Source organism: Brassica napus, chromosome A9, assembly GCF_020379485.1.
Source record: "Brassica napus cultivar Da-Ae chromosome A9, Da-Ae, whole genome shotgun sequence".
NCBI classification, from domain to species: domain Eukaryota; kingdom Viridiplantae; phylum Streptophyta; class Magnoliopsida; order Brassicales; family Brassicaceae; genus Brassica; species Brassica napus.
This window is the reverse complement of record NC_063442.1, coordinates 15896427-15910732: the sequence shown is the minus strand read 5'-3', so window position 1 is coordinate 15910732 and position 14306 is coordinate 15896427. Positions and strand designations below refer to the sequence as shown.

The 14306-nt window shown below is 28.1% G+C and overlaps 1 protein-coding gene and 1 non-coding gene across 2 annotated transcripts; one reads left to right on the top strand and one right to left on the bottom strand.

Annotated features, from left to right (window-relative positions):
* Positions 1-871: 871 nt before the first annotated feature.
* Positions 872-3291, bottom strand: LOC106437947 (DNA-binding protein SMUBP-2-like). Its single transcript, XM_013878972.3, has one exon. It carries the CDS (start codon positions 3051-3053, stop codon positions 1122-1124), a length of 1932 nt encoding a protein of 643 aa, XP_013734426.2. The 5' UTR covers positions 3054-3291; the 3' UTR covers positions 872-1121.
* Positions 3292-9100: 5809 nt separating this feature from the next.
* Positions 9101-9203, top strand: LOC125578895. Its single transcript, XR_007316972.1, has one exon. It is a non-coding gene; the product is annotated as a U6 spliceosomal RNA (small nuclear RNA).
* Positions 9204-14306: the final 5103 nt, after the last annotated feature.

Genomic DNA, 14306 nt, shown 5'->3' with positions numbered 1-14306 from the left:
TGGTCCGAGGTGATGAGAAGATGCCAACCCCCGCCATCAATGATCACGACCTGGTCGGAGCTTCTCTCTTGGATACGTTCCTCCCGTTCAAAGAGCCTCACACTCTTGAGGAAAATTGCAGGCCAAACAGTTATCTTTCATCTATGGAAACAGAGGAACAACCTCATTCATAATCAAGCTTCTTTATCGAGCGCAACTGTTTTCCATGGTATCGACAGAGAGGTGCGAAATATCATCTCAGCTAGGAGACAAAGGAAGCCTTTCAAAAGCCTCATGCAAATGTGGCTGAGATAGACTCCTCTGTTTAGTGATATTTGCCTTTGTTCCATCTTGTTTTAATTTTTTTGCCTTGATGGTTTCAGAACAAAGATCTTCTTGTAAAATCTTTTGCTCATTTTTATGATATTTACAGTTTAGCAAAAAAAAAAAAAAGATTTGGTTACATTCTCCAAGTCAAAAAGCCTGTGTGAGGCAACATTTGAATGAGCTCTTATCTTTCCATCCTTAAGTTCTTGGGATAAACAGTTCATGCATACAATACTGAACAGTAAGCATCGACTTGAACTTGATCTCATCTCCATAAACTGAAAAATTCTCTTGTACAAACGTCATCAAAGACACAACAGTAGTAAATAGACTTTTTGCTGCGAGGATTTTATGGGCTTTATGCAACACTTTACGCCCCAACGTTTTTCTAAGTTAACTAAATGGTTGAGTGAAATAAGCTTAAAGGCCCATTCAATTTATTACAAGTAAATTACATTTTACTTATCCCCTGTGCATTAACATCCGCTGTAGCACATCGGTCAATTTCAACTAAAAATGCAAATATCATTCGATCAATCTCTTGAAATCCGGGTTTGACTTCACCTTCATACTGACTTCAACTCAATATTCAAAACTCAAATGGGTTAAATTAAGTACACATATTGTTATACGAACAGCGACAACATAAGTAGCACATGACAAGCCTTGAAGAATGCTTCAGGGACCCCGACTTTTTATTATAAGCTAGGTGAAGAAGGTACAAACATGTGACATGTCCATCGATAGTATGCAGACAAGTAACGCCAAAGGGTCTGAAACTATGCTAACCAAGAAGATTTGGCTCTGGCTTGAGTTTACCAATTGGTGTAGTCAGAGGCGCTGAGATATTCCCCATGCTCCTCAAAGTACTCAATCATACGTTTGAGAAACGCATCACTGCTCACCGTCTCTGTATCGCAGACCACACAACACTGTCTTCTAGCGCGAGTAACAGCCACGTTCATTCTCCTTTGGTCCTTTAGAAACCCAACCTCCTTCTTTGAGTTTGATCTAACCATTGAAATGATGATAGCTTCTTTCTCTCGTCCTTGGAAACCATCCACCGTAGAGATCTCCATCTCCTTTAGCTTCTCCTCTTTGCCCCTAAGAATCCTAAGCACCATAACCTGAGCAGCGTAAGGTGTGATGATTCCAATATCAGAAGGACGAACACCACTCTTGATCAGTCTCTTGGCATGCGCCATAGCAACCTCTGCTTCCCCTTCGTTATAAGTGCTCTCTTCCTCGTCTTTCTTCTCCTCCATGTCACACCCAGCGGAATCTACTAACAGCAGAGTCGCCTCTGTTGCAGAAGATTTCTCTACATCATCCAAGTCAAAAACCATATGCGAGGCAACACTTGAATGCGCTGTTATCTTCCCATCGTAAAGCTCTTCTGATGACCAGTTCATAATAAGCTCATGCATACGGTACTGAACAGTAAGCATAGACTTAATCTCATCTCCATAAAGATCCGCTAACCGTTCAAAGAGCGTTATCCCCAACCCTTTCCTCTCAGCTTCAGCGCTCTGGATCGTCGGCGGGAGCTGGAGATGGTCTCCCGCAAGTATACATCTCGAACCCTTAAGCAGAGCAATCCAGCAAGCAACCTCAAGAGCCTGCGCTCCTTCATCGATAATCACCAAGTCAAAAGTTATACTATCAAGCTTTCGCGTTAGTGCACCAGTCAGAGTCGTGAGAATGACATCAGTGTTCTTGATCACGTCCGAAACAGCTAACTGCTGCCTCTTACGCTCCTCTTTACCCAAAGCTCGAAGGTCCTTCTGTATCCCTCTCCTCGTGTTTCTATCTTTCGCTTTCAACAGCTTCCCGTTCAACGCCTTCATCTCCTTCCTGATGTCATTCGCTAGCGCGCTGTTATCCCCCTTAAGAACCTGAGCGTCTAGAGCACTATCCAGCACTTGAGGTAAGAGCCTCGCAGGATGCCCCACTCTCACCAGCTTCACCTTGTGAGGAACAAGCCTCTCGACAATGTTATCAACAGCGATATTCGAAGCCGCACACGCGAGAATCTTGGAACCGCGTTTCACTTCTTGCAAGATTATCTCCACAACAGTAGTTGTCTTCCCAGTACCAGGAGGACCGTGTAACAAAAACACATCCTTCGAAGACAAAGCCTTCGAAATCGCATCTCTCTGAGACTGATCAAGACTCTTGTTAAACGCCGTAAACTCAACCTCCTTCTTTGCAACCGTTGGCCCTCTCTCACCGAACAAGACAGGTACCAAATCAGAAGCAGGTCCTCTCAACACACCTTTACTCAACTGCACCAACGTATCCTTCATCCTCCTATACGTCACCTCGTTAGCGAGCTTCTCCAGCCTCAGAGAAGTGTTCAGCCCTTCCTCAGGGACCTCATCGAACACAACCGTGATCGAGGAGTCTCTCAACCGGTACACGACTCCCTGCGCAAGGGGAGAGGAGCCGAGATCGGCTTTGTTGAGCTTTAAAACGACGACGTCGTGGTTGCCGAACTTGTGGGGAGGAAGGACGTCTCCTTTGTTGGATTGGAACTCGAGGAGAGACTTCCCCATGAGACCTGTTTGCATATCGACGCATTTCAAGTTGAGGATCGTGGTGCCTTTCTTCTGAGCGGTTTCGATGTTTCTCGACGCGCCTGAGGTTAGGGACATTGAGATCTCGGCTTCTTTCTCCATGTCGATAAGTGGAGCCATCGTTGACACGAAGGACTCGAGTGACATCGCAGTTCCTCGGTTCTTGGCCATTTGTTGAGAGATTGTTGATTCTCTGAATTCAATTGTAGTATAGAATTTGAAACAACGCAAAATCTAAAACTCAGATGAATCCAAATGAAGGATCCTTCTATCTAAAGGAAATGTTCTTCGACGATGAGTTCTTATCTATTGGCCGAGGAGGAAGACCCTCGACAAATTGAGATGAGAGAAAGAAACCCTAGAATGGAGACGATGATCTGACTACGGTGGAAGATAGTTGTGAAGGTCTTAGCTCTCGAGCATTTCTTTTTAATGGGCTTTGATTTTATGAACGTTTGGGCTTTTGTGGTCCGCTATTGGCCCAGTTTTATATATATTTTAGACCTGATGATTGATTATGGGTGTCCAAATGAGCTATAGCTCATGAGCCGACTCAGTTCAGCTCAATTTTTTATGAACATGATCTCTATTTTTTAGGTTCATTTAATAAATGAGTTTAACAAGATTAAATTAGATTACGAGTTATATGAACGATGAACAGAGCTTGGTCGTTTTTATACTTATAACTAGGGATTAACCCGGGCTACGCCCGGGATTTTTATATTTTTCTAATTTAAGTTGTTAAATTATTTATATTTAGGTTATGATATATATATTTATATAAATGTTAAGATGTATGTCATAATTAAAATTTATTTTTAAATTTTAACACGTTAAATTAACATATTTTTTACTATTTAAATATTTTTTGTAATTTTATTGGCTATCTAGTTATCATATTTAGCAAAACTATCTGTTGAGTGTTGGAATAAATGTTTTAGATATTTAATTAAACTGCATAGTATTTTCGGATCGACCACATGCTCAACAATCGATCAATCCGTAAAAAAGATGGTCGATCTTCTTGGCGAGGTAATTACAATTTTAGCAAAAATATCTTTGATTTTCAAATTTAAGTATATAACTATTCTTTTGAATATTATTTTTTTTATTGTATTTTTTGATTAAATTATTGTATTATAATGTTTATGTAAATATTTTTTGTGATGTTTGAATTTGTGTTGTTCGTATACTTAACCTAGATGATATTGATGTTTAACCATTTGTTGTTTTTATTTATTTTTTTTAATCAGAAATTGTTTTTATTTAAAAAAATTATTCATATATAATATAATAGTTTAAGTTTGGAAGATTAATCTATATATATAAATTATGTATATTTTTTAAAAAATAATTTAAGATATTATATATTGAGTAACTGAATTTCTTATCTTGAAAATAAAATATTTATATTTTTGTCTTCATGTTATACTCACCAATCCATCATTGATATTTATAACTCAGTATGTTTTAAAAAAAACTTAGTTTTAAGTAATAAACGAATTTTATAAATTAAATTCATCACCTATAATGTTATCTAAACTATATTTGAAAACTCTCTAAAATTATATTTTAAGCATAATATTACTATTATTTAATTTTAAGCATAATATATGCAAAACCAACTTAAATTATATTTACAATAGGACTATCCTAAACCGGTTAATAAACCAAAAACAATATTAAACCAACATGAACCAATACCTGATTCGGCGAGGAAGAAAGTGTTTCAGGATAAACGCTTGAATGATTATTAACTATAATGGTTTGATCATGAAAGAGTTAGTATGAATATTAACAATTGTAAGAATACCTTTGAGTCTATGAAAAGCAATTCAATTCCCATGAATAAGTTTGGCTTTTGGAAGTTGCGGGTTTCCCAACAATGAATCCACCTAACAAAAAACTTGTTGTCATAAAAAATCTCATTCAAGGTCATTAAAGGTTTTTGGGACGGCAAAAGTTGATGGTGGAACCATTTTTTTGCTCGAGTGCTTTGAAGTTTTCCTTGATAGAGTGAGGTTGATATTGATGGAATAATGAGTTTTATAGGGACTTTCTTAATGTAAAACTATACATTTTTTTTGTCTAATGTGGTATTTCCATTTTTATATAATTTACTACCATTTTAAGATAGATATACAGCTTAAGATAGATGTTTAAATCTTAATGTACTTTTTCCATTTTTTTAAATGTTTATTTCCATTTCTTATATTTTAATTTACGTAATATCTATATTTTATATTTTAAAATAGATATTTAAATCTTAATGTAATTTTTCTATTTTTTAAAATTGTGTATTTACTTATATTATATATTTTACATTTTTAGATAGATGTTTAATGCTTAATGAAGTTTTTCCATTTTTTAAAAAAATTGTGTATTTACTTATTATTATATATATAATTCATATATTATATATTTACATTATTTACTTATATTTATTTTCCTGTATATGTATTTCCATTTCTTGTACTTTTTATTTACTTAATATTTCTATTTTACATTTTAAGATAGATGTTTAAATCTTAATGTACGTTTTCCATTTTTTTTTTAAATTGTATATTTCCATTTGTTATACTTTCTATTTACTTAATATCTATATTTTAAATTTTAAGATATATTTTTAAATCTTAATGTAATTTTCCATTTTTTAAATTGGGTATTTACTTATATTATATATTTACTTATTTTTTTTTATATTGTGTACTTCTATTTCTTATACTTTCTATTTACTAATAATTTTATATTTTAAGATAGATTTACATTTTAAGATAGATGTTTAAATACTAATGTACTTTTTCCATTTTTTTAAATTGTGTATTTCCTTTTCTTATACTTTCTATTTGCATAATATCTATATTTTACATTTTATGATAGATGTTTAAATCGTAATATACTTTTTCCATTGTTTTTAAGTTGTGTATTTCTTTTTCTTATACTTTCTATTTACTTAATATCTATATTTTACATTTTAAGATAGATGTTTAATATTTAATGTACTCTTTCCATTTTTTAAAAATTGTGCATTTACTTATTATTGTATATATAATTCGTATATTTATATATTTATAATATTTAATTATTATTTATTTTTCAATATATTGAGTATTTCTCTTTCTTATACTTTATATTTAGTTAATATCTATATTTTATATTTTAAGATAGATGTTTAAATCTTAATGTATTTTTCCATTTTTAATGTAAAACGGCAATGTTTAATAGAAGAACTTGGACAAATAGTCAAATAGTTATATTTATGTTTTTTTTTATATAAAATAGAAATTTTACATTACGGAGATAAGCCGTTTTTTAGTGAAAAATGGTAATCTTACATATGTTTAATGTAGTTTTTCCATTTTTTTATGTTGTATGTTTACATATTATTGTTATTTTTAAATGTAAAATGGTAATCTTACATATGTTTAATGTAGTATTTCCATTTTTTATGTTGTATGTTTACATATTATTTATTATTTTCGAAATTATATATAATATTTTTTTTTACAAAATAGTAATGTTACATTATGGAGATAAACCGTCTTTTTTTAGTGAAAAATGGTAATCTTACATATGTTTAATGTAGTTTTTCCATTTTTATGTTGTATGTTTACATATTATTTTTTTAAAAATAAAAATGTAAAATGGTAATATTACATTATGGAATTAAGCCGTCTTTTTTTTAAAGTGAAAAATAGTAATTTTACATATGTTCAATGTAGTTTTTCCATTTTTTATGCTCTATGTTTCATATTATTTATAATTTTTAAAAATTTGTAATATTAAAATGTAAAATTATATTTTATGCCACGTGTCATCTTTCGGAAGAATTTTTTTTCGCTGATGTGGACGCTCTATGGAGCCTCAAAAGGTCCCTTTTATTAGTAAGGTTATATATAATGTTTTTTTTTACAAAATAGTAATGTTACATTATGGAGATAAACCGTCTTTTTTTAGTGAAAAATGGTAATCTTACATATGTTTAATGTAGTTTTTCCATTTTTATGTTGTATGTTTACATATTATTTTTTTAAAAATAAAAATGTAAAATGGTAATATTACATTATGGAATTAAGCCGTCTTTTTTTTAAAGTGAAAATAGTAATTTTACATATGTTCAATGTAGTTTTTCCATTTTTTATGCTCTATGTTTCATATTATTTATAATTTTTAAAAATTTGTAATATTAAAATGTAAAATTATATTTTATGCCACGTGTCATCTTTCGGAAGAATTTTTTTTCGCTGATGTGGACGCTCTATGGAGCCTCAAAACGTCCCTTTTATTAGTAAGGATTATATATATATATATGTGTGTATCGGATAACTTCTATTTTTTAAAAAAATATTTCTCTTATATAAATGGTAATATATGTTTTTAAAATTTATATATATATATACTAAATAATTATTTAATATATTTCTAAACACAATCATTTTAGAATTTATAATGAATAATTTTATTTTCTTTTTTGATCCGTCAACTGTTACAACCCTATTTTTAAAATATAACTCGTGTGTTCGTGCAAATGTATTTTTTATGGATCAAAATTTTAATGTAAAATAAAATGGTTATCTATTTTTATATTTGATTTATACGATTAAATAATTTAATATATTATTTAAAATCGTGTGGTTTATATTATGTATTTTTATAACACTTTTATGTTTTTTTAGACGTAGTTAATATACCAAAATAAAAAATAACCACCCCCGTAATAATAAAATCTTGTTACATTTTTGACATTGATTAAGTATAATTTATTGTTTACCTAGATTATAGAAAACATTTTTTTAAATAAATAAACATAATTTGTTATATTTTATTTTAGGAAAATGCATTAATTAAACTATAAAATACAAGAATACTAAAAGGTAGGTAAATTTATTACTTCAGTGGCATTCAAATGTAAATAACTTTGAAAACTAAGGAGCAATTTATATTGGTACTTCTCTTCTAATAATAGAGATAAACAAACAAAACTAAATAAAAATAAATAAAATAAAAATAAAAAAATGAAAAAAATGAAAAAAATAATTTTTTTTATAGTTTCAGATTATATGTTTTCAGATTCAAAAATTTTTATAGTTTTTTTTTCTTGAAATTTTTTTTTTGAAAATTTTCTTTTTATAATTCAAAAATACTTTGTGAAACTGTTTTTTAAATTTTTATTTTTAATTTTTTAGTATTTATTTTTTATTTTATAAAATTTTAAACCCTAATTCCAAAACCCCACCCCCTTAACTCTAAACTCTTAGGTTTGGATTAATTAACCCAAGGGGTATAAGTGTATATTTACCTCTTTAATGAAACCTATTTTTGTGACTTTGAACCTTGAGTGCTAGTTTGAAAACAAAAACTTGGTTTGGGGCTATCCTAGTCTTTTTCTCTAAAAAGAAACTAATTTCTATATCAATCATATTTATCTTCTAAATTTTAAATGTAAAAATATACATAAGTAATATAAAAATTAAACTTTTAAAATTATCTTTAACTTTTTAGAATAAAGAAAATAGACTCTCATGAGGAATAAGGATTTTGGATCATTGTTTCACCTTTAATTTAATTTATTTTAGGTGTTGGTTTTATTTAGTATTTAATATTTTGGATTTCTAATATTTAAATTTTAAATAATATTATGTAATTTATTTTAATAACTTATTTTATAATTATTTTAAAAGAATTATTTATTTATATTAGATCGCGAGTTATCTCATCTAACTCATGCATGATCTAGATGATCTAAGTTCGAGTTTACATATTGAAGCTCATACTATAAATAAGCTGAGCTGAACTATCTCATGAAAGATCTGAGCTTACTATGAGCTGAGCTGAGTTGAGCAATCTAGCTCATTTTGACACCCCCTATGATTGATACAAAGTACAAACCAATGTTTAAAAATCATTGGGCATTTAAACAACGTTTTATAAGAGATTATTGATTAGGCGGATACCTAAACCGATTTTTTAAACGTCTTAACCAATCATTTAAAAGATTGTTAAAAAAAAAAAAATCAATTTGTTTAGGTTCACTTTGTCGCTGCCCGCCTAAACTAGAACATTGATACAAACAATATGTTTTCTTTCTTTTTCATACATGAAAAGTGGAAACATATTTATAGGAAACATACAAACGTTAAATGGATCATACATACGTTTTTATGTATCGATATTTTCTTGATTCTCTTATACCACGGCTTATGAAACTCATGCAGTGTGTCCCTTTAGGGACATTCGATAAAATTGGAATGAAATAAAGAAAATTAGCATGGTCCATGCGTAAGGAAGACATGCACAAATTGAAAACTAGTCCAAATTTTAAAATTAGAATTCATTATCTCAACTAGAAAATATTCCGACTATTATGTTAGCAATCTTACATGTTGTGGTTTCGGAAATGGAAGAACTAGAACCTTCTGATATTGAAACAAAATAAAAATACTTATGCAGCGTGTTGAAGTTAAATTAACTCATAAAGCATTTCGCAGATGGTAAAAAAAGAAAAGGAATGAAAGTGAAAAAGAGAGGTAGAATCATATGTACAAAAAATGTTATGATTAATAATTTTTAATTCTTGTCAAGATTGTTCTTTTGTATCTTTATGAGCGATTTGGTTTTCAGGTTTCTCTGCTGGATGAAGCTTGGTTCAAATTATTATTGTCTATACAAACCTGACTGAAGTGTTAGACACTTGTACTTAGCGATGTACATTTACATGCTTTTTGTGACATTACTCCAGTGAGCTTTAAGTTACTACTTACAATGAGCTTTATAAGTTATGTAATGTAGCCCGCCCGTATATGGACGTGTGGTACGTGTTTGTCCACTCTTCTCCGCAGTGCCGGTCCTGACATGGCGAAGACCACAAGCAATTTTCTTAAAAATAGCCCATTTTAACTAAACGCTTAATTGGCTATATTACACGAACTAGCTATACTAATACGGACATGAAATTTTTTTAAAAAATATGTAAAGGTGATTCAAAAAATAGCTTGTGTGGCCCAAATCAATTTTACAGACACTTATTAAAAGTTCATAAACCTAATAGCACATTTTAAAGTACCTAATAATAATTTGTAAAAATACCTAAAACATGAAACTTTTTTAAACATGGTCTTAAAATAATAAACTCTACTCAAAATATATAAACCTAATAGTACCTTTATAAAGTACCTTAACCTAATATCATTTTGTATACATAATTAAGATATTAAGAATTTTTAAATAAACACATGGTTTTAATTTTCAGATAACTGCTAGATCAAATAAAAACTGGTATAAATTGACTCTGGACTCGATTTGATCTGTGTTAGAATTTTTTGATATACAAGATCTTTAGATCCCAAGGTACAATGAAAATATGAAATAATGAACGTGAACAATCTGTAAAATCATCTAAACGTTTTGATTCAGCTATTACAACTAGAAAACTGTAATATGTTTTGAAAATGTTTAAGCAGAAATTATTTACTTCCACTATTCGAGATCGATCCTTAGAAATCACGATTTTGGTTATTGTGTCTCAAAGGTCGACAAGGTCCACATGATATGGCAATACAGCATTTTAAATCTTATACAAAGGGTTAATAAGCATATTCTCTTAACACATTAGTTAAAATGCTCAAAATTTTCTTACATTAGACCTAAGACAATACTCCAAGACTCTCATCAGTTACGTTGTACGGAAACAAAGCATGTTATCGTAATTGATGAATTTAAAGCATTTTTGACCCAAAAAGGAGCATTTAAAGCATTTATATTCGTATATTTACTTGAAAATCATCTTGATATATCCTTACTAATAAAAGGGACCTTTTGAGGCTCCATAGAGCGTCCACATCAGCAAAAAAAATTCTCCCGAAAGATGACACGTGGCATAAAATATAGTTTTACATTTTAATATTACTAATTTTCAAAAATTATAAATAATATGAAACATACAACATAAAAAATAGAAAAACTACATTGAACATATGTAAAATTACCATTTTTCACTTTAAAAAAAAAAGACGGCTTAATTCCATAATGTAATATTACCAATAAAAGGGACTTTTTGAGGCTTCATAGAGCGTCCATATCAGCGAAAAAAAATTCTCCCGAAAGATGACACGTGGCATAAAATATAGTTTTACATTTTAATATTACTAATTTTCAAAAATTATAAATAATATGAAACATACAACATAAAAATAGAAAAACTACATTGAACATATGTAAAATTACCATTTTTCACTTTAAAAAAAAAGACGGCTTAATTCCATAATGTAATACTACCGTTTTATAAAAAAAACAAAAAACATTATATATAATTTCGAAAATAATAAATATATGTAAACATACAACATAAAAAATAGAAATACTACATTAAATATAGAGTAATTGGTGTAGATACACCCATAAACTCATGTAATTTGCTATATAACCTTGAGGCTCCATAGAGCGTCCACATAAGCAAAAAAAACTTCTTCCGAAAAATGACATGTGGCATAAAATATAGTTTTACATTTTAATATTACTAATTTTCGAAAATTATAAATAATATTTAAACATACAGCATAAAAAATGAAAAAACTACATTAAACATATGTAAGATTACCATTTTTCACTTGAAAAAAAGACGGCTTATCTCCATAATGTAACATTACCGTTTTATAAAAAAATTCAAAAAACATTATATATAATTTCGAAAATAATAAATATATGTAAACATACAACATAAAAATGGAAATACTACATTATACATATGTAAGATTACTATTTTACATTTTTATTTTAAAAAATAATATGTAAACATACAACATAAAAAATGGAAAACAACATTAAACATATGTAAGATTACCATTTTTCACTAAAAAAAGACGGTTTATCTCCATAATGTAACATTACTATTTTGTAAAAAAAAACATTATATATAATTTCGAAAATAATAAATAATATGTAAACATCCAACATAAAAAATGAAAATACTACATTAAATATAGAGTAATTGGCGTAGATACACCCATGAACTCATGTAATTTGCTATATAATCTTGAGGCTCCATAGAGCGTCCACATAAGCAAAAAAAAACTTCTTCCGAAAGATGACACGTGGCATAAAATATAGTTTTACATTTTAATATTACTAATTTTCGAAAATTATAAATAATATTTAAACATACAGCATAAAAAATGAAAAAAACTACATTAAACATATGTAAGATTACCATTTTTCACTTGAAAAAAAGACGGCTTATCTCCATAATGTAACATTACCGTTTTATAAAAAAATTCAAAAAACATTATATATAATTTCGAAAATAATAAATATATGTAAACATACAACATAAAAATGGAAATACTACATTAAACATATGTAAGATTACTATTTTACATTTTTAAAAATAATATGTAAACATACAACATAAAAAATGGAAAAACAACATTAAACATATGTAAGATTACCATTTTTCACAAAAAAAAAACGGTTTATCTCCATAATGTAACATTACCATTTTATAAAAAAAGAAAAAAACATAAATATAACTATTTGACAATTTGTCCAGTTCTTCTATTAAACATTGCCGTTTTACATTAAAAATGGAAAAATACATTAAAATTTAAACATATATCTTAAAATATAAAATATAGATATTAACAAAATATAAGAAAGAGAAATACAAAATATATAGAAAAATAAATAATAAGTAAATATTATAAATATATAAATATATGAATTATATATACAATAATAAGTAAATGCACAGTTTTCAAAAAAATGGAAAGAGTACATTAAATAAAATGGACATCTATCTTAAAATGGTAGTAAATTATGTAAAAATGAAAATACCACATTAAACAAAAAAAAATATAGTTTTACATCAAGAAAGTCTCTATAAAACTCATTATTCTATCAACATCAACCTCACACTATCAAAAAAACTTCATAGCACTCGAGCAAAAAAATGGTTCCACCATCAAATATTGCCGTCCCAAAAACCTTTAATGACCTTGAAGGAGATTTTTTATAACAACAAACTTTTTGTTAGGTGGATTCATTGTTGGAAAACCCGCAACTTCCAAAAGCCAAACTTATTCATGGGAATTGAATTGCTTTTCTTAGACTCAAAGATATTCTTACAAATTTAAATTAATCTAATCCATAATTTTATTGTTAATATTCATACTAACTCTTTCATGATCAAACCATTACAGTTAATAACCATTCAAGCGTTTATCCCGAAACACTTCCTTCCTCGCCGAATCAGGTATTGGTTCATGTTGGTTTAGTATTGTTTTTGGTTTATTAACCGGTTTAGGATGGTCCTATTGTAAATATAATTTAAGATGGTTTAGCATATATTATGCTTAAAATAACTTAAATTAAATAATAGTAATATTATGCTTAAAATATAATTTTAGAGAGTTTTTAAATATAGTTTACAGCACATTATAGGGGATGAATTTAATTTATTAAATTTATTTATTACTTAAAACTAAGTTTTTTAAAAAACATACTGAGTTATAAATATCAATTATGGACTGGTGAGTATAACATGAAGACAAAACTATAAATATTTGATTTTCAAGATAAGAAATTCAGTTTTTATTCAGTTACTCAATATATAATATCTTAAATTATTTTTTTTTTAAAATATACATAAATTTATATATATAGATTAATCTTCCAAACTTAAACTATTATATTATATATGAATGATGTTTTTAAATAAAAATAATTTCTGATTAAAAACAAAAATAAAAACAACAAATTGTTATTTTCAAATAATGGAAGTAATTTACATTATACTATCATTTAACAAGTATTAGATATGTTTTGATATATCATTATTTTCTATATCCAGAAAACAATAAATTGTTAAACAGCAATATCATCTAGGTTAAGTATACGAACAACACAAATTCAAACATCAAAAAATATTTACATAAACATTATAATACAATAATTTAATCAAAAAATACAATTCAAAAAACCAATATTCAAAAGAATAGTTATATACTTAATATTTGAAAATCAAAGATATTTTTGCTAAAATTGTACTTACCTGGCCAAGGAGATCGACCATCTTTTTACGGATGGATCGATTGTTGAGCATGTGGTCGATCCGAAAATACTCTACAGTTTAATTAAATATCTAAAACATTTATTTCAACACTCAACGGATAGTTTTGCTAAATATGATAACTAGATAGCCAACAAAATTACAAAAAAGATATTTAAATAGTAAAAAATATGTTAATTTAACGTGTTAAAATTTAAAAATAAATTTTAATTATGACATGCATCTTAACATTTATATAAATATATATATCATACCTTAAATATAAATAATTTAACAACTTAAATTAGAAAAATAATAAAAATCCCGGGCGTAGCCCGGGTTAATCCCTAGTCTATTATTATAAAGAAGTGTTTGTTTCTCTC